Raw genomic sequence first — 20,887 nt, forward strand, 5'->3', positions numbered from 1 at the left:
TGTGAAAGGGTTTAGAGAAGACTAACTATTAATTTGCTTTAATTATTTTATTTAACGAAAAGAAGAGACGATTGGTTGAACGGCGATACAAAGCAACACTGAGGGTAAAAACAACCAGAAATCATCAGACACCAGCTTGGTTCCTGCAGTGGTCAAGGCGACAGGATGGTCCTCCTACTTTATGTTTGTAATTGTAAATGTCTTCATAAGCAAAAGTGAAAAATCTGACAAGGAATAACCATCCGAGTCACGCTAGTAACCAGGCTGGGTTAGACCGTAAGATGTCTTCTGGGATGATCTCTCAGTTGGTCACTGGCCAGTCGGTACCTTAATGCCGAGGACTGTGTTTCGGAGCCCACGTTAAACCGCAGTTTTTCAGTCCAGATAAACCTTCGATGGTAAAAGCAGACTATATATATATATATATATATATATATATATATATATATATATATATATATATATATATATATATATACCAATGACCCCTCACATCACAGTGATGCAGTACTAGTCGTATAACATATAGTCTATCCAATTAAATTTTGTTGATACGTCAAGATGTTATTCCATACATGACATAATTCCCTTCAAGGGAGATACACTGATTATAGCGACCCTCCAACTTTTCGACACCATTTTGGTGGTATGATTTGTCCTTTGCTTCAAAATAGGCCTAAGTCTCGTCAATCACCTCTTCATTCGACGAAAATTTCTTCCCAGCGAGCATTCTTTTGAGATCTGCGAATAGGAAATAGTCACTTGGTTCCAGATTTAGAGAATGCGGTAGATGAGGAAGCAGTTCGAAGCCCAATTCATGAATTTTTGACACGGTGAATTGTCTTGGTGAAGCAGCACTTTCTTTGTTTTCAAGTGAGGCCGTTTTTCGCCGATTTCGTCCTTCAAACGGTCCAATAACGCTATGTAATAGTCGCTGTTGATGGTCCTTCTTTTTCAAGGTAGTCAATGAAAATTATTCCATGCGAATCCCAAAATACAGGCGCCATACCCTTGCCAGCCGACTGTCGATTGGACTTCGGAGTGAAATGATGGAGCCATGTTTCATCCATTGTCACATAGCGACGCAAAAACGGTTGATTATGCTTAATCATATTCAAACACTTCTCCGAATCACCAACTAGTTGTTTTTGGTCAAAAGTGAGCTCGCGCGGCACCCTCTTTGCACAGAACTTTCTCATACTCAAATATTCGTGAATGATATGATGTACACGTTCAGTTGATATCTTTAGACTCTCTGCTATTGCATTCATTTACAACCTCTTTTGGGCGTCCACTGAGTTCACCGTCTTCGGTGCTCATTTCACCACGTAGCATACTAACGTCAAACATAGCATACTAATCCTTGATGGTTGATTTTCCTGGGGCAGTCTCCGGAAACTTGGCATCAAGCCAAGTTAAAAAAAAAAATTACTTTAAAAAGCAATATTTTACCAACACGCGAAATTCCTTTTTATCCATTTTTTTTTTCACAATAACAAAAGTTCCTTCACTCAAAATGCTACAATTCACAAACTAATGACCCGACAGCTGTCAAATTTATACACGCATCTTTTGAGGGTTAGAGATGAGATAACTAAAAGATTATGGATTTAATTCCAGTCGCGCCATCTATGTGTCAGGCCGGGGACTTCTTAATTACCCTGTTACATACTGCAAATACCAGACAACTGATAGGAATGGTTTATACCGTTCAACTTCCCATCGACGATCAGTTTTAGTGACATCGAGTCGAAAATTTCGACGGGCCCACCGTCGTGTTCGGGCCGGAGCCGCCTTCCAACCGAGCGCCCGACCATTCGGGACCAAAACTGACCATCTTTCGACGAGATGTAACAGTAAGGTTCTTGCTAAAACACGCACGCACACATATTCGAAATAATGACCCAAATTTAACCCGACGCGGAGTCAAACGGATTTTTTTTAGATTCGCATCATGTGTTCTCGCTCGAACGGTAGTCGGTCGGTCGCTGGCGTCGCGTTAGTGCTGTTCCTGCTGGGTCCGGGTCATCGCGTCAACGCCTCTACCATTCTCGAGTTCTTCCTGGGCCCGAAAATCGGCATCGACACCAACACGATCCTGGCGAAGAGCGTCGACAGCCCCACGGCGGTGAGTACGACCGATTTTTCGATCGAAATCAGGCTAACATATATACTGACCCATTGAGACAATAACAAGACGATGATGGCGCACCGTATTTTCTCACAAGCGATGATTGTCATAAATTGAATGAATTAAAATTTTTGTGGGGAAATCTTCTAACGGATATTTTTTTAGCACAAATCGACGATGATTTACTCTCGCTGATTCACAGAATTTATGACATAGAAGGCATACATTGAAATATAAATCCTGTTCTGAATTACCGTGTTATTGTTGTTACAATTACAATACGTATTGATAAATTCACTTGAAACAATCGAAGAAATTGTCTCGATAAAATTCTATACAACCAGTTGACTGAAGCTTGTTTTTTAAATAATATTCACTCAATCATAATTTGGCTATGTATATATAGTATATATATTTATATTTTTTTAACTCTACACCAAACATATATATATGTAGATTATTGATAATATATATAAATATATAAATTACTTTTTCCGAAACTTTTGTTTATAAATTTAAGATTGTGTGTCAAGATATTGTAAACATTACTGTTTATTTATACAAAAAAGTAAAGTTTAATTAATAACTAATGCTTATTAAAGATAATAAAAAGGTATGAAGAAAAAAGGATTTATTATTTGTTTTGCTACCAAATGAAACCTTCCAACACAAATGTTCGATGATTTAGTTTAATTCACATAAATTGTGACTTGGAAGACACACATTAATACAGATATCCTGTTCTGAATTACCGCGTTATTATCGGTCTAATGACAACATGTATCGATAAATTAACTTGAAACAATCGAAGAAATTGTCTCGATAAAATTCTATAAAACCAGTTGACTGAAGCTTGTTTTTTAAATAATATTCACTCAATCATAATTTGGCTATGTGTATATAGTATATATATTTATATTTTTTTAACTCTGCACCAAACATATATATATATATGTAGATTATTGATAATATATATAAATATATAAATTACTTTTTCCGAACCTTTTGTTTCTAAATTTAAGATTGTGTGTCAAGATATTGTAAACATTACTGTTTATTTATACAAAAAAGTAAAGTTTAATTTATAACTAATGCTTATTAGAGATAATAAAAATGTAGGAAGAAAAAAGGATTTATTATTTGTTTTGCTACCAAATGAAGCCTTCCAAAACAAATGTTCGATGATTTACTTTAATTCACATAAATTGTGACATAGAAGACACACATTAATACAGAAATCCTGTTCTGAATTACCGCGTTATTATTGGTGTAATGACAATTCGTATAGATAAATTAACTTGAAACAATCGAAGAAATCGTCTCGATAAATTTCTATATAACCAGTTAAGACTGAAGCTTGTTTTTTGTTTTTAAATAATATTCAATCAATCATAATTTGGCTATGTATATATAGTTTATTTATATTTTTTTAACTCTGAACCAAAACATATATATGTAGAATATTGATAATATATATAAATATATAAATTATTTTTTCCGGACCTTTTGTTTCTAAATTTAAAGTTGTATGGCAAAATATTGTAAACATTACTGTTTATTTCTAGGAAAAAGTTAATTTTAACTAATAACTAATGCTTATTAGAGATAAATAAAAACTGTAGGAAGAAAAAAGGATTTATTATTTGTTTTGCTACCAAATGAAGCCTTCCAATACAAATCTTCGATGATTTACTTTAATTCACATAAATTGTGACTTAGAAGACACACATTAATACAGAAATCCTGTTCTGAATTACTGCGTTATTATTGGTGTAATAACAATAGGTATCGATAAATTAACTTGAAAAAATCGAAGAAATCTATATGACCAGTTAAGACTGAAGCTTGTTTTTTTATAAAATGAATTGCCTTTTCTTAAAATCAAAATACTTTTCATTGTTAGTCGACCGATTGTTTTTGTTTACACTTTTTACGTAATATAGAGTATACTTGAAGTAAACCAAATCTTTAGGGCTAAAAATAATGAACAATTAATACAGTTTTATAAATTAATTAAACGTTTACATGGTTGAATAGTATAAAATCTATTTTACCGATCACATAACAAATAAAAACCATAAAATACCAACAAGGTAAGGCCTACTTGTATTTATCGCATTTTACTAGCATTTTCTATATTTGATTCGTCAAGAAATAGGTTATTAGCGCTAATAATACGTAAATGTCAGATCCTGATATCTACACAACAACTTTTATAATATTTTGCCCGTCTTTTTTCAGTTCTCTGGTCTTCAAGGAAAAAAAAAGGCTTCGATATAATCTATGTTAACGTCATAGCGTCATTGTAATGTACCAAAACGGTACAAAAAGGTCGCACTTGGTATTTTGTTATTGATAAATTCAGGTGTTACCAAATGAAGACAATATCGCCGCCTTTGATGACTGAAATTACGCAAATAACTACCTAAATTATTCTGGGCGTGTTTTATTAACTTGTAGAGGATCTTCAACATTCATGGAATAATAAAAATTAAAAAATATGTCATGTGGAGTGCACAGAATAACACACAAAGCCTCGCCATGTGTTAGATATGATTCTAACGGTAACAGAGTGCCACATATTGCCTCGTTTGCTAACGCAAGAACGAGTAACTTTCAATCCCGGTATTAAAAAGTCATAATACGCAACATTTTTAAGTTCCCGTGAAATTATTTTCTAATGCGTCATCATGCAGGAGACATGCTGTGTGCGAGCTCAATAAGCGACGAAGAGAAAACAACCGACTAACGTATCTATCTGCCTGTTAATAACAAAAAAAGGAATCCATTTTCTATTTTCATTTTTTTTCTCTCTCTCTCGTGGTGTCGGTGCAAACGCTGCCCGTTCCGTTTTTACAGATGATGGAGTATAAAAAGTGAAAATACCCGCCGCTCTTGTGATTCTTTTCACTTTTTAACGAGGTTAGCTCGAGATGTTCGAGAGACGATCATCGCAGATTCCATTGTTCGATCCTGAACTTGACCCCTCCGGTCATCAAGCCGACGAAAATAAATGTATTGCTAAAATGGCGACCTTCCCACCAACAATAACACGACGTTCTTCAAGTATATTCAACGATGGGCTGTTATTTATGGATAAAAGAACAAGGTAACGCTTATTCAGCAATTTTCAAAATTCAAAATTTCAACTCAATGATTTGCTTTATCTGAAGTTGATTATTTGACAAGTCAATTGAAAAGTCCCCGGTCCACCATAGTAAAACACTTTTTTTTTTGGCAAAATTAGTTTTCAACATAATTCTCTTTAAGAGTGATAAACTATATATGATATATATGATATGGTTATAGCGACCCTCCATCTTTTCGATGCCATTTTTGTAGTACAATTTATCCTTTGCTTCAAAATAGGCCTCAGATTCAGTTCTCGATCACCTATTCGTTCGACGAAAATTTCTTCCCAGCGAGCATTCTTTTAAGATCTGCGAACAGGAAACAGTCGCTGGGGGCCAGATCTTCGAAGCCCAATTCATGGATTTCTGACACGGTGCATTGTCTTAGTGAAGCAGCATTTTCTTTTTCTTCAAATGCGGCCGTTTTTCGGCGAATTCGTCCTTCAAACGGTCCAATAACGCTATGTAATAGTCGCTGTTGATGGTCCCTCCTTTTTCAAGATGGTCAATGAAAATTATTCCATGCGCATCCCAAAATACAGACGCCATTACCTTGCCAGCCGATTGTTGCGTTTTCCCATGCTTTGGAGCGGGTTCATCGTGTGTAGTCCACTCGGATGACTTCGGAGTGAATGATGGAGCCATGTTTCATCCATTGTCACATATCGACGCAAAAACTCGGGTTTATTACGCTTGATCATCTTCAACGACTGCTCCGAATCATCAACTCGTCATTGCTGGTCAAAAGTGAGTTCGCGCGGCACTCACTTTGCACAGAGTTTCTCATACCCAAACCTTTGTGAATATAATGTACACGTTCAGTTGATATCTTTAGGGTGTTTGCTATTTCATTCAATTTCAATTTACTATTCATTAACAAATTTTACCAGGCAAAATCATTTAACATAAAATGCATTGCAGTATTACTTTTATTCTATAATATTAACATTTTTTGATATTTTAAATACTCTTGATGCCTGCTCCAATTTCAGTTTAAATAAATTCATCAATCAATAAACACAGATCAGTCTTCACCGTAATTTATAGCCTTAACACCAAAAATTCTGCCTTTTTAATCAACAGGGTAAGGTCTCAGGTAAAAAGATCTTACAGTAGATACGCTGAATACACTCTTAATTCATTACTTAATTAACATTAATTCAATACCAATAAAGACGAGTGTATGATGTACTAATATATTTACATTAGGATGTATTTTCCTAACTTAAATTAAACTATTTAAACTAAATTTAATTAAAAATTAATTGGTTTTATAACTTGTAACTCTGTAATCTTATGACACACTGTGAGTTGTCCATTAGCTGTATTGCTTCCACTTTGCTGTGATTTAGTGAGTTTTTAGACGAAATCTTGGATAACTTCATGGATCCATCTGATTTCGAGATCATCATGCAGCTCTTCGTCGCTTACGTAGCGATAAGTATTTATAATTTATCGTGGAATTTTGTTTTGGCAGCGTTGGATTACTAGTGGGTTTGATGTTTTAGAGCAACCCCATATCTGCATGTCTAAATAGCCTTTATAATTGACTGACAAACCAATCTTTTTGATCTTAGATCTGGATGGAAGTATCATCCAACAAATCTGCATAGTTCTTTGATTTTGACTCTGATCTGGTGCTGAAGATATGAGTCATGCAATATTGCAAAACTTGTTAGACTTTTATCTATATTTCCTACTTGAAATAATAACATCTTCATCAAAGTATTCGTATCCGTATTTGACATTGATGATTCGTTCCAGATCAGAAACAGTAACTTCAGGATCACTGGCCTAGTTAATACACCACTATTCTTATCGCTGACATACTAATTGATATTACCTATAGCTCATTAGATTCAGCTTTAACAAAAAAGTACATACAGGTTAAAGAAAACGTGAACGTTGTGTTTGATAAAAAGTAAAAGTTTACTAATATGGAATACAAATATTGGTATTTATACTGTCTCTTTTCAAAGAATGTTGGTATCCCCGGAATAACAGCACGGTCAACAAAACAAGTGAAAATGCTCTTTTGTAACTTCACAGCTCACAAATCTATAATAGATTATACATTATGACATTTTACAATCAACTAATTATTAGTTTACAAGCTAATTAAGCTGAACTATTTATGAAGATTGAAAGGCTATGGAAATGTATACCATCTTTACAAATATAAATCTTTCAATCGCTTTCTTGTATACTATAGAGGATATTTTTTTATTATCAACAATCTGTCCGTGGGCTATAAGTATTATAATATGATTTCCGTTATATAATATAACTCTACTGACATCGCTTCAGTAAGTGATCTGCCGTACAAACTTATAATCTAAATCTTATTCTAGATACTATTCTAACTTATTCTAAACTCTATCCTAACTTATTCTAAAGACTATTCTGACCTATCCTAGAGATTATTATATTTCACTCTATGTGTTTATTAATCAGTTCGTTGAGCCTCGGCACTCAACTGTCATCGCGCACATTTTACTCTTTGGCGAGTGCATTGGGATGCACTAACAGCCTTTCAGAGTACTTTGCACTAACTCGTCATGGGTTCTAAGGGGATATCGCGCTAAATTAGTTTGATGGAGACGTAATATGGGGCATCGACGATGACTCCAACACTTTATTCTGGAACCTCTGTAGGATATCTCTGTTAGATTTGCTAGTAGTACCCCACAGTTCAATACCATAGGTCCAAATGGGCCTAAGTATTGACTTATACAACAAAACCTTGTTATCTAAGGATAATTTAGATTTACGCCCTATCAGTCAATACACTTGAAGCCCAAGCTGCTTGCGTTTTGTCACTATATGTTTTTCCGTGTTAAACGTCGAGCAAGATATGTAACGTTGTCTGATAGTCGATATAATTAGAAATCTCCTAAGAGAACAATCAACACCCTTGGATAATTAACAAAAAAAATATTTCATTGCAAAATAACTAGAACAAAATTAAAGTGGTGCCATAATATGTCTTATTAGAAAGTGTGTTACAAATTCTGCTGTTATTTAACATCAATGACTGAGATCGGTATAGCTGCATACGAAACAAATGGATTTTTTTTCTCTCTATTAAATATTAAAATCGAATTTGCGACTAAAACGGTTTTGGTGTCCTCTAGATGTCCCAAATTTCGTCACAAATACAAAAAACAACGTATTCTGGTAAAACTAATGTTAAATGTTACAAAACAACATTGGATTTGATATAATTATGAATTATTTTATGATGTCGACATAACGAAGGTCCCACTATCGTGAATAAAAATGTTTGGTAATTTTGAAGGTTCCCTTACCAAATATTTAGGCGAATAAAGTTGTGATTTCATCAGTTGGTATTTCTCCAGGTACTTGTATGTACTCCGATCATTTTTTCAGTTTAAAAAGGTATGTTACTCCCTAATGCTGATCTGTTTGCAACACTCTACACCATATACATAGCAAGACTTAACGATAATGAATATTTCGCTTCGGTGCCGATGTTGATGGCTTCTGACGCCCAGAAAAGTTTTATTTTTGTCTGACAATTAACGACCTGTGTAACAGCCTTTTGGACCGTTCCCATCACATGTAAAGGTCTGGAAAGCAATCTAAGTCATTATCGTAGTACATAGAAGCACTTAGTACATACGCCTTTACCAACACTGGAATAAATTGTTAATAGAGACTGTTGAAACAAAACTGTTATTTAAAATTAAAACAGAAGAAGTGTTAAAATAGACATCAATAAAATCCTGACTGATTTTTTGAATAGATCTTGTACTAGAATACGAAATGGTAGAACCTCTTTTCTCTTCATTTCAAAATGTTGATTTCAAAACTACCTGATTCTTTTTAACGTTTTTTTTTTTAATTTGATTATCTAAAGTATTGAATGAATAATTCTGAACTTCATTACGATTTTTTGTTTCTTTTTAATAATATTCTTTTCATGTTTTCCATGGCATATCGATTTGTTTTTTACATCAATAATCAATAAAGATAGTTCTGTCGATTGCTCATTACTATTGCTCAACAGAATGAATAATACTGTTATTTCAACACAACGAATGTATAAAAGAACAATTATTTACGCAATTATTTTAAGTGAATCCGCAAATATAATAAATAATAAATTCTTTGATTTTGTATTTACTATTTTTGTCTAAAAAGTAAAAGAATATGTATAAACCATAATTCTGAAACAACCAGTGATAAAAGTATGGCGCTTTTAGAAATTGATGAAACATAATCTGCTAATGTCAACTTTGTGGCACAAAAGGAACAATACACATACACACAAGTCTCATTTTTGACAACAATTGGTATCGTATGTCGGTAATAACACCAAACTAGCCTATGATCTTTGATTTAGGTTGGTAACTTTAGATGTTAAATTGCGATTATCAAATCGTTGAATTTTGATGGCCAATTTGCAGATTTAAAACGCAAAAGTATGCGTTCGAAAACACTTCCTTCAAAAATCAAATGGGGCATTCTTTATTCTCAGAGGACTCTGCGACGTATTTGGATTCAGAAACAAAAAAATCAGTGATGGTCAGCACTAAGTGCAACAGCAAACTACGTACGATTCCCATCAATTCATAAAGCACACCAAGCAATCAGTTTTTTAGAGGTTATCTTCACTCCATTTTTTTTTATGAAAAGATCAATCAACATACATACAACCTCAACAGATATTATAAGCTTGCAGGGCCATTTTTTTACAGAATGTTCTATAGAATGGATGGAGACAGACGCCAACCTTGTACTAATGGCAGATGGAGTTATCTAGACCTCCCTTTATGCTAGACCCAACAGCATTAATACATTTTTCCGTATTCACTGTACAACATCTCTGTTAATGAATGTTATCATTTAGAGAACAGTATCACATGGTACAAAAAGGTTCCATCGGCCATAAAATTCACATAGTGTGAGAACCTTAAATGTTTTTATGAAAATTTCAATCAACATACGTATGACCTCAACAGATGTTGTAAATCTGCAAAGCCAACTTTTTGTTACAGAATGTTCCATAGAATAGATGGAGACAGACGCCAATATTCTACTAATGACAGATGGAGTTATCTAGACCTCCCATTATGCTAGACCCAACAGTATTAATACATTTTTCCGTATTCACTGTACATCTCTGTTAATGTATGTTATCATTTAGAGAACAGTATCATATAGTACAAAAAGGTTCCATTGGCCATAAAATTGACACAGTGTGAAAACCTTAAGTGTTTTTATGAAAATTTCAATCAACATACGTATGACCTCAACAGATATTGTAAATCTGCAGAGCCCACTTTTTTTACAGAATGTTCCATAGAATGGATGGAGACAGACGCCAACCTTCTACTAATGGCAGATGGACTTATGTAGACCTCCCATTATGCTAGACCCAACAGCATTAATAAATTTTTCCGTATTCACTGTACGACATCTCTGTTAATGAATTTTATCATTTAGATAACAGTATCACATGGTAAAATGTTCCATTGGCCATAAAATTGACATAGTGTGAGAACCTTAAGTGTTTTTATGAAAATATCAATCATACGTATGGCCTCAACAGATATTGTAAATCTGCAGAGCCAACTTTTTTTACAGAATGTTCCATAGAATGGATGGAGACAGACGCCAACCTTCTGCTTGGTAGCAGATAGACTCATTCGAGTCACATTGAAGTAAAAATTCTTTGAAAATGACATGACAAGACATTCTGCATTAGCATTAATTAGTTTAATATACACCAGAGTATAATATATTTGATCTGTGATACATATTCTAACTACAAAGAAGTTTTACTATTCAAAAGCATCAACAAGTGAAACAAAACCAGATTATTTGGAAGGAAACTCAATTAATTCAAAGCAAAAGCATCTGTTACCAAAAAATACAAAAAACTTTAATAATGTTCAACAAAAACCTTACATTCTACAATACTTAACAATTGCACAGTTTTGTCTTCGTGACAAAATTAACATTAAACTTAAAACGCCACTATGAATTTAAATACTATCAAAATGCAAGTTAATTTTACACCATCATCAGAATTATTTGATTTTCAAAAAACCGTGAATGCAACTACATAAATTAGAAAACGACCGTTGCTTTTTTTGCATAACTGTTCTTCGTTGATGCGCAATCTATATATAAAAAAATCATATTAACACTAATTAATTATTGTATAAACAAAAAAAACACGTCCACTCTGAATATTTTTAATTTATACGCCACTAAAGATAAAATATTTCATTTCTATTGCCTCTAACACATGCCCTATTATTATTACTATTTATTTTCCATGATAACAATGAAGAAATATATATGTATGGCACGCGATTTGCGGTAATCTCTTCTAAAAAGTAGACCGTACTCATTGTGCTGGTTGGTATTATTGAAATATTTCAGTAAGGCGCCTTAAAAATGAGGTTATGACATTAGAATAACGTACCGGGTACCAAAACTTGTTTCAAAAATATCCTGAATTGTTAGATATTCTTTGCAATACCGTCTAATATATACATTGTCCTCTTATTGCAGTTTATAGTAATTTCCTGTTAATGTTAAACAATATACTATTAAATATTGCTTATATATATTTAGGTACATGTATCATAATTAAGTGAAAACGTCTCGTACTAATAACAGTTATAATTAATATAAAGTTCCCCCCTTATGGGTTGTCAACTGTCAATACACACGAAATATATATTCAATTGAAATCGTAACCGAATAAAAACATGTTGATATTTTCTAGGAAGAATTGATAATTTCGAACGGCTATCCCTTCGAAGAACACGAAGTTACCTCTGAGGATGGATACATTATCACGCTCCACAGGATACCGAGGAGTAAATCTGCGGACGCAACCAAGAAAGCACGAAGACAGGTGGTACTTTTACAACACGGATTACTAGCCTCATCTGACACGTTCCTGTTTCAAGGAGCCCAGATTGACTTGCGTAGGTATTTGAATGATATATGACGGAAAACTAAGAAAATATTTCGAACTATTGTTCAGCGTCATCTCTGATTATTTGTTTGTACTCTGTAAAATGTATTTTACTGGTTGCCTGACTATCGTCGTTTTAATGACATTTATTAATTTGACTGAAACAATAAAGCTTTTAAACGCTTACAAAGCTTGGGACTTTCCTACAATGGAACATGAAATGTAAATTACACTAACTAATGAGCTTTATGACAGTTTTTATGTTGTTGGCATATAATTTTCGAGGTTAATTCTCATTATGACCAGACTTTTTGAGGAATTACACTAACACTGTATATAATTACATGTAATTTTAATTGTATACTGTAGATTAAATGAATTGGTTGACATTAGATATTTTCATAATAGGAAAGTATTCATAACATAATTATGAATCTGTGAAAAAGTTCACCCAGTGATTTTATTAAAAAGTAGTATCTATTAAAATCACATTTACGGTTATAATGTTGAAAAATAAAAACAACTGGTTTTATATCACTGCAGATTGAAATCTCAAATACCTAGTATATTAAAGAATAAATTAGCAGTAAAGTAACATCATTGATAATAAATTTAGTATCCTCATAAAAAGTGCGAATGTGAAGTGGTCTTCAGAGAGGTTATGTCATTGATCGAAACATGTAATAATGGCAAGAATTTTTTGATTGAAAAACAACCACTTTGTATTTTGATCGTATTTTTTATTGATTGATTTTGAATTGATACAAAATTGATAATATTGAAGGTTATGTTGTTAACAGGTGTCCAATCATTTTTTACGAATTGCGCTGTCATGAAAGAGGGAAGTTTAAATTATTAATATAATTTAAACTTCCTTGTGATTATTCTTTTATAATCTTCATTTTTCAAAAATATTAAATCTAATTTGACTAAATATCAAAACATTAAATTTGACGAATATCGTCAATAAATAACACTCTTTTTCATGATTTCATTTGTTAATTAAAGGACATTGGCGACTCCATTAAAATATATAAATACTATATATACTTGCGCTGTTGCCAGATTTTGCGAATTATATTTAGATATGGGGAATATGGAATATACTCGTGACTTGGTATTACCGCAACCCCTTAAATATTCCATATACGATAAATGTAAAAATGATACACAGACTGAGAAGACATTGTAAATCGAGATATCCAAATACAGGGTTCACACATTCAAAAACTTTAAATTTGAGTTCACGCGATTGCCAGATTGTCTCCATTGTACTCATATACGGGGAATATACTGCAGGTCTCTTTAGGGTATAAGAGCAGGCCTGACAAAAATCAAAATCGTGATTTTTGTCATGCTCAACATAACAGTGTGCCAAGTGTTCGACGCATGTGAACTGAACGTCTAAAATATAGAAAATCGAGATGTAAAAAACTTTATATTTGAGATCACTCTGTTGCCAGATTGTGCGCATTTTATTATGTATGGGGAAAATGTCTTGGGTATGTTATTAAAAAAAAAAATTAAAAATCTTTTTTGCAGCATATTTATTAGCTGATGCTGGATATGACGTATGGTTATCAAACATGAGAGGGAACTTCTACTCCACCAAACACCAGACTCTAGATCCCAATAAAGATCCGGAATATTGGAAATTTTCGTAATAAATTGGTCTCACATCATCCAACAGTTCTTAATTTAAAGTATACGTTTTTCAGATTACACGAAGTTGGTTATTACGATCTTCCAGCTGTTATAGACCACGTCCTGAACATGACCAAAGAGACCTCGCTGTATTTCATCGGACATTCCATAGGATCATCCGTCGGGATGATATTAGGGTCACTCAGACCCGAGTACAACTCAAAAATAAAGCTCCATATTTCGCTGTCGCCGTTAGTTTACGTTCTGCACGACAAATCCTTGCCACATAGGATGATTATACAGATATTCAAGTCGTTGGCGGTAATTGTTCACTGTTTGAAACTAATAAAATGTTAAGAAGATTTCACTTTCAGGAGAATATAATATCCGACGACATTCTGAACATATTTCCTCGAAGAAAATACTTCTCGGATCTGATGCATTCGTTTTGCTCGAATGATGCACCCACACATATGCTTTGTCTGCTTTTGACGTACTCATTAGTGGGTGTAAACGAGGAATTCAACACTGTAAGTTTCTCTCGCATAATTTAAGATAAATTTAATCATTAGGATATTTCTTTTTTTTTCAGAATCTGATACCTGATCTTGTGTCCTATTTTCCAGCTGGGTCATCTATATATCTCTTGTCGCATACCACACAAATATATCTTGAAGGTATGTTAGCTCTTTTATATAATCTATCAATATCAGACTTTTTTTTAAATATATTTGTTGATTTATTTTATATGTTTTAACATGTTATTTTCCATATTATAGTATGCATAACAGCTATTTAAAGACACCAACGATTTATTTACAACAATGAAAATCACATAATACAAAAAAATGGTAAAAGACTTATTTACCAGACTGCATCTACTATAAAATACTGGACAGGCGAATTCAAAATTTTCATTAAGTCTAAAAATAATTAAAACTGTAGAAATTACGTCATAGAAGGCTTTGTTGTCAAACAAGCTATAAACATAAAAAAACAGCTAAATTCCTTTAACTGTGCTGTTAAGGAAAAATTTTTTTTCCTGATATTTAGGTCTCCCTTTATGCTAAACTCAACAGCATCAATATAATTTCTTCCGTATACACTGTAAGACCTCTCCATGAATGAATGTTATCATTTAAAGAACAGTATCATATGGCACAAAAACGTTGAACAGTAATTCACTCAACAGTTAATAATCAGTTAATTCACTCAACATTATTTTTTGCTTTGAAATTTGTATAGTGAATGTATTATTAAAACAAAAATATCGTTTGCTTGACACAAATCTGTAATTATATATGTTTCTTAATATCCAAGTTGATTGGATTATGTAAATATAGATAATAGAATCTCATGATCATGATGAAATCAAGTTTTCCAAATACTAATTACTTTAACCAATAACAACACAGAAATAGTTATGTTACATCATTAATTATTGGAGATGTAATCATGAACCTATATAACCTGATTTATTTAATTAATAGTAATTCGTTATACTGCTAATAATACTCGTTATTTTGTAGGTAACTTTCGACCGTTGGACTATAAAGATTCCAGTACTAATTTAAGGAAGTACCGGTCACTAGAACCACCTGTATATAATATAAGCTCAGTGACACACCCTATCTCGTTGCACTATAGTGATGGAGACTATTTAGTTACCAAACAGGTAAAAATAAATATAACAAATAAATCCTAGATTTTTTCCACCAAATTATCATTTTAGGATATCAAATATATTCTGGAACATCTTCCCAACACAGTGGGTATGTTTGAGGTACCTTTTAAAGAGTTCAACCACATTGACTTTATTGTCGGTACTAAAGCCAAAGAATTACTATACGACGACTTAATTTTATTAATGAATAAATATAAATAGTATAAATATAGAAACGTATTTTTCTTTCAACATTCTCAGCGCATTCGCCAATATTGTGTAATTGGTGAAGGCACCGATAAATATTTCTGAGATATTTACTGCGAATTAATTAAAATGATACAGAGAAAATAAATAGAAAATGATAAAACACCGTAATAACGTATTGTAATGTTGATAGTACAGTGGCAGTGCGCGGAAGTTTGATTTTTTATAAAAGGTTTTTCAGAATTTACCTAGCACATTCACCAATGATACCCAAAAAATTAAATACTACAATAACAGTATGTTGGATAATAATTAGAAAACATGTGTACATACGTGACAACGTTACGTGGAATGGCAATTTCTAATTGTCTAAGATATAACTGAAACAAATAATATTACGTATTACGTAAGAAAACATCTAATGTGTTAGGAAATATCAAATTCCAGAAGCCGCACCTATACATATATAACCGATACATTCTTAAAAGAATACATAAATATCTACACATTTTCTGCTTAGAAATTCTAAAGTATGAGAAGCGATGGATATTTTAGGTGTAACAGTTATTTTTCGCTAACTCAGCCTACTTGATACTTTTGTTTATGTGCTTTGAGATTAAGGAATGAACATCAAAAAGCACGTATAATATATATATATATATATATATATATATATATATATATATATATATATATATATATACATATATGCTCCCATAAGAAGTTTAAGACCAAGACCATAAGATCTTTGATTCCCCTTTGTTTTGACAAAGGTTATCTTGATGGAAATTAATGAACGGTTTAGTATTTATTTGGTACTTCAAAAACATGTTTAATTTTGTCTATTGTTTCAAAATAAATTGAAAAGAACTAAGAAGAAATATATAGGATGATACCAGCAGGAAAATACTAGGATAGCAACAGGATATTGACAGCTGTGGAGAGTATTAATATCTGGTCTTGAACAAAACACATTTATTAATATTGTGTATACAAATCATGAACATAATTTTATTGCTAACATCAAACATACAATATTCTTACATTTACGTACATTTTTTTTTGTTGAAGTAATAAAATAATACATTAAGTAAATATTTTAATACACCCCGCTTAACCTATCGCTCCATAAAAAAAGAAAAACAATTTTTCTTATATACATTATAAGTTTGATTTATCTGGACAGATTTGCAGTATAATACAATTGCTGGAGGGAATGTCTTAAGAACACCATATGCCCCGAAAAAAGTATTTTACAATATTTCTTGAGTCAGATTGTGGTACTGCAATGAAAACATCCAGATTTTCCGCTGTATCGCGCGAAGAGTTTGATATTAGAACAAATTACTGTTATGACGTGATTAAGATGGGCAGTAAACCTGTTTCAAACAACTAGATTGTCAGCTCGAACTATTTCTATGCCTACTTAGCGTCTTTTTATATCGTCGAAACTTACTCCCTATTACCTCAGTAAGTCTAAAATTTTTTTTGTTTTCTTTAATTGTTTTATCGAAAAATTGATCAAGAACCCTATTAGTACTCATATTCAGCTACCAACCAACAGAAATCGAAGAAACACAGCTGCATGTTAAGATAACAATGTCATTGAATGATTAAATTGCAGTACGATTACAGGAAAACATAAGGTGTTCGAAATGTGCGCCAAAAAATGGCTTAACAAATTGCTGGCATGGAAGTGCTGTAAGCTGAAGCATTATTTCTACTTTGAACGTGCTTAAACTTACAAAAAGACCAGCTTTGATTGACGTTTTTCTTTATCTCTTAATAACTGTAAAAATCCTTACACCTACGTAAAAATAACTATAGGCTAATTCCATTGTAACGAGCCCCTTGAATTGGTTTTAAAGCAGATATTATTTTGATTTTTAGTCAAAACGGAAACGACACAAAACCGATCGCCCTACCGTTACTAAAAAACGCTATAAACTGGTGAATAACTTTTAAAAATATATATGGTATAAGTACGTTGAACCTACCTAACGTTAACTGAAACCTCCCAAACAACATATTGCACAAAATATTGAAATAAATGCGATTAAAAATATTTACTAGTACTTTAACAATAGTTTTGCAAATTTAGTACGTTTCGAAGACATCACGCGACCACTTCGGATTTTAACTCGCACGCGGATGGCACCGGAGTTTGATTGATTTAATTTTATTTACTTGTTCCGCGTTAGATGACGGACCGGATTCGAATTAAAATCGCAAGTGAGACGAGTCGAACTGAATAAAACAAAACGCACTATTTTTAAATACTATACGTATTAAATTTTTTAAAAAAGCCCTTGCGTCGGTGGCGCCGCCTGGCGGGTTTCCATCAATACCTTTGCTGGAACTCGTGGTGCCATCTATTAAAGTCGATGTGAAACACCACTATAGAACCCAGCGCCAGTCCAGCCAGTAGAAACCTGTAATCAAAAGTAAGTTATCGACTCGACGCATTCACCATATCACTAGAATACATACTTTTGATCATGAGACAGTGCCAATGAACGAATACTACTGTCGCAAGCTGGAAAGGCGTAGAGCAGAGCCAGGTTGAATGTCCTCCAGACCTCTACGATTCCTTTATCGCCACCGGTCATCAGATATTCCCCATCACGACTGAGCAGTAGGCACTGCAACACAAATAAGGATTATATATCGAAAAAATAAAAGTTATGTGAGTTTTTACCTGAAGATTATCATTGTGGGATTCGTGTCTCAGGCGTTTTCCGTTGATGGTGAACGAGGCAACGTTTCCTTTCTCGTAATTAACGACGATGACCCCCTCCCGAGACATGGCGATGTTTTCGGGGGAGTTGAAACCGTTTGGGGGGTCCAGGGATCTCAGCAAGTCCCCGAAAGTAGTATGAACCAATACTGGACCATCTAAAATGCATTGTGTTCGTTTATTTAGTTCGTGAAAGGTAATGTACTGTTTCTATTGTATTTTTTCAAATTATATGTCCCATTACTAATTCAAACTTTTTGGAAATCAATAAAATACTTCAGCTGAATTTGTTAACTGTTATATGTGAAAACCAAATATATGAAACAAGCCATTGTGTTCCTAATCGAATATAGTGGTGCAGTCACCAAAATATGTAAAAGGTATATTTCAGTTTGCAATGTTGCCAGATTGTAACAATTGTATTTATATATGGGGAATACAGTATAATATTTAAATGCTGTTTATTATTCCAAATACTAAAATATATTATTCCATCTTATTATACAACCCTTTAATATATTGTTAAATATTAAAACAAATCTAATGAGGCTAAACTGATATAAGTTCAGTTAAATTGATTAAAGTTTTAAATGTTTGAGTATAAAAATGACAAATTTGATGACTTATTGAAGAAATACTCATATGACTTTTTATTCGATCAAAACGCCAACGTCGCGTACCGTTCAATTATGAGACTATTAAATTGGACATAATCCAAATAAGTAATTATTTTGTAATATGAAGGGTTGCAGAACTATAACATTTTCTCTTGATCTTTATAACTATATTATATTGGGTTTTGCCTTTTTTTTATAAAATTATTGATATTCATAATATATTAATGATTAAAGTAACAATTCATAATACATAAAGTAAACTATTGCGTATTATGGGTTGCATATGTCTTAATATAAGATCTTGGACCTCGATTTTAAGCAATAAGAGATGCAGATATCATTATATCATTAATTTGATATCATTAGTTTTAATGATAATTAGTTATAAATTTTAAAACTCACTGTAAGAACCAGAGACAACTAATCCCAATTCGGCAGAGATGACCACGCTGGACACGGGCTGCTCGTGGCCTGTCAAGGTGGCACGAGGCGTGGGTACTTCACCCTCGCCGACAATAGTCTGCGTCCTGGCGTTCCAGTGCCACAACAGGACCGTACAATCCGTGGATCCCGAGACTATGTAGCAGTCAGAGGTGATGTTGCACTCTGAGCGCGACAGGCACGTGACGACGCCGTAATGACCGAAGATAATCTGGACTATCTTAGCGCTCTCCGTTGAAAACACGCGGAAACTGTTATCCCAGAAGCCACACGCGATCAGGAACTTCGAATCGACGGTGGTGACGAAGCAGTTGGAGCGGATCTTCAGGTTCTGGCTGAAGTTGTCGCCGAGATTGCGCTTGAGCATCTGGTTCTGTTGGTTGCTGTTGTTCGTCAATGCTGGAAAACATATATTTCGTACATGTGATGGTAATCGAGAATTATTTGCCCATCAAGAACAAAAAAAACATGCCACTAGTCTATTAATGACACAAAATGAACAAATAAAAACACAATTGCGCTTATTGATCCTTTAAATATCAAAATCTATTCAAAATATTACATGAAGGTTGCCCTTTATATTTCGGTATTTGAGTACTATACACGATTTTTCTTTTCGATTTTGTTAGTTAGCATAATCTGACTTTAAACGACATTAAACATTATATTTAAAACGATGCAAATGCTATAAGCAGAGGGCGAGGCAAAACAATAAGCTAGTTTTATTTCAGAGTCATTATATGATAAAATTGATAGGTGACAATACCAGTTTAGAATAATCCCGAAATATAAATGGCAACTCTCGTCTACAAACCTCTAATATACACCACCGTTCAAACGTTTGGAAACACAATATTTTAAGTTGATATAAAACAATGCAATATATCTTCAAATGAACATGTTGGTATTGCATTTTATTATTTTCACAAACATGTGTTTCTTATCAATTGTCCCTTATTTTGAAACTACGTGTACCAATCAGCAGACTGTTAATGTAATGTAATGATATGAGAATGTTTTGGTAAAGCAAGTCCGGCCACATGATGAAAAACTATCTGAATATACTTCAGGAAAATGTGTTGCCTTCTGAAGTGAATTTAATTCAAGTTTTGTGTTCAACAAGACGATGACTAGACCAAAAATGAAAATAAATCCTGCAAATAATGAAATGGATGTCACAATTGCTAGATCTGAATGTATTTGACAATAGTTTTGATAATAGTTCAGCACAATTGTGGAAATACTGAAATATAACGAGCAAAATATAACAAAAATGTATTATTTTTTTATAGCACACAACAGTACAATAAAGTATAGAAAAAGTACCAAAACAACTGTGAAAAGTGTTCCCTTGTAAA

The 20,887-nt window shown here is 33.1% G+C and overlaps 2 protein-coding genes across 4 annotated transcripts in view; one reads left to right on the forward strand and one right to left on the reverse strand.

Annotated features, from left to right (window-relative positions):
• The first annotated feature begins 1,865 nt into the window (after positions 1 to 1,865).
• Positions 1,866 to 15,763, forward strand: LOC143205348 (lipase 1). The gene is made up of 8 exons (XM_076418598.1): positions 1,866 to 2,128; positions 12,026 to 12,230; positions 13,763 to 13,880; positions 13,939 to 14,185; positions 14,239 to 14,394; positions 14,457 to 14,541; positions 15,394 to 15,539; positions 15,597 to 15,763. The coding sequence occupies exons 1-8, from the start codon at positions 1,955 to 1,957 to the stop codon at positions 15,747 to 15,749; spliced, it is 1,284 nt and encodes a 427-aa protein (XP_076274713.1). The 5' UTR covers positions 1,866 to 1,954; the 3' UTR covers positions 15,750 to 15,763.
• A 931-nt stretch (positions 15,764 to 16,694) lies between these two features.
• Positions 16,695 to 20,887, reverse strand: part of LOC143204719 (neurobeachin) — a 520,160-nt gene continuing 515,967 nt past the window's right edge. For all 3 annotated transcript variants that reach the window (XM_076417458.1, XM_076417457.1, XM_076417456.1), the window contains 4 exons: positions 19,491 to 19,928; positions 18,433 to 18,629; positions 18,225 to 18,376; positions 16,695 to 18,166 (listed from right to left, as the gene is read on the reverse strand). In XM_076417458.1, coding sequence (XP_076273573.1) covers positions 18,076 to 18,166; positions 18,225 to 18,376; positions 18,433 to 18,629; positions 19,491 to 19,928 — 878 coding nt within the window. In that variant the 3' untranslated portion in view covers positions 16,695 to 18,075. The remainder of the gene's footprint in view (positions 18,167 to 18,224; positions 18,377 to 18,432; positions 18,630 to 19,490; positions 19,929 to 20,887) is intronic.

The sequence above is a fragment of the Rhynchophorus ferrugineus genome, unplaced genomic scaffold (assembly GCF_030347505.1).
Source record: "Rhynchophorus ferrugineus isolate W39M unplaced genomic scaffold, kcgeb_rfMv2 rfM11, whole genome shotgun sequence".
In the NCBI taxonomy this organism is placed as follows: Eukaryota; Metazoa; Arthropoda; class Insecta; order Coleoptera; family Curculionidae; genus Rhynchophorus; species Rhynchophorus ferrugineus.

Coding starts and splice junctions, on each gene's coding strand:
- LOC143205348 (XM_076418598.1), top strand. CDS start 1,955: ATGTGTTCTCGCTCGAACGGTAGTCGGTCGGTCGCTGGCGTCGCGTTA. Junction 12,231..13,762: donor AGGAGCCCAGATTGACTTGC/GTAGGTATTTGA, acceptor TCTTTTTTGCAG/CATATTTATTAGCTGATGCT. Junction 14,542..15,393: donor CACACAAATATATCTTGAAG/GTATGTTAGCTC, acceptor GTTATTTTGTAG/GTAACTTTCGACCGTTGGAC.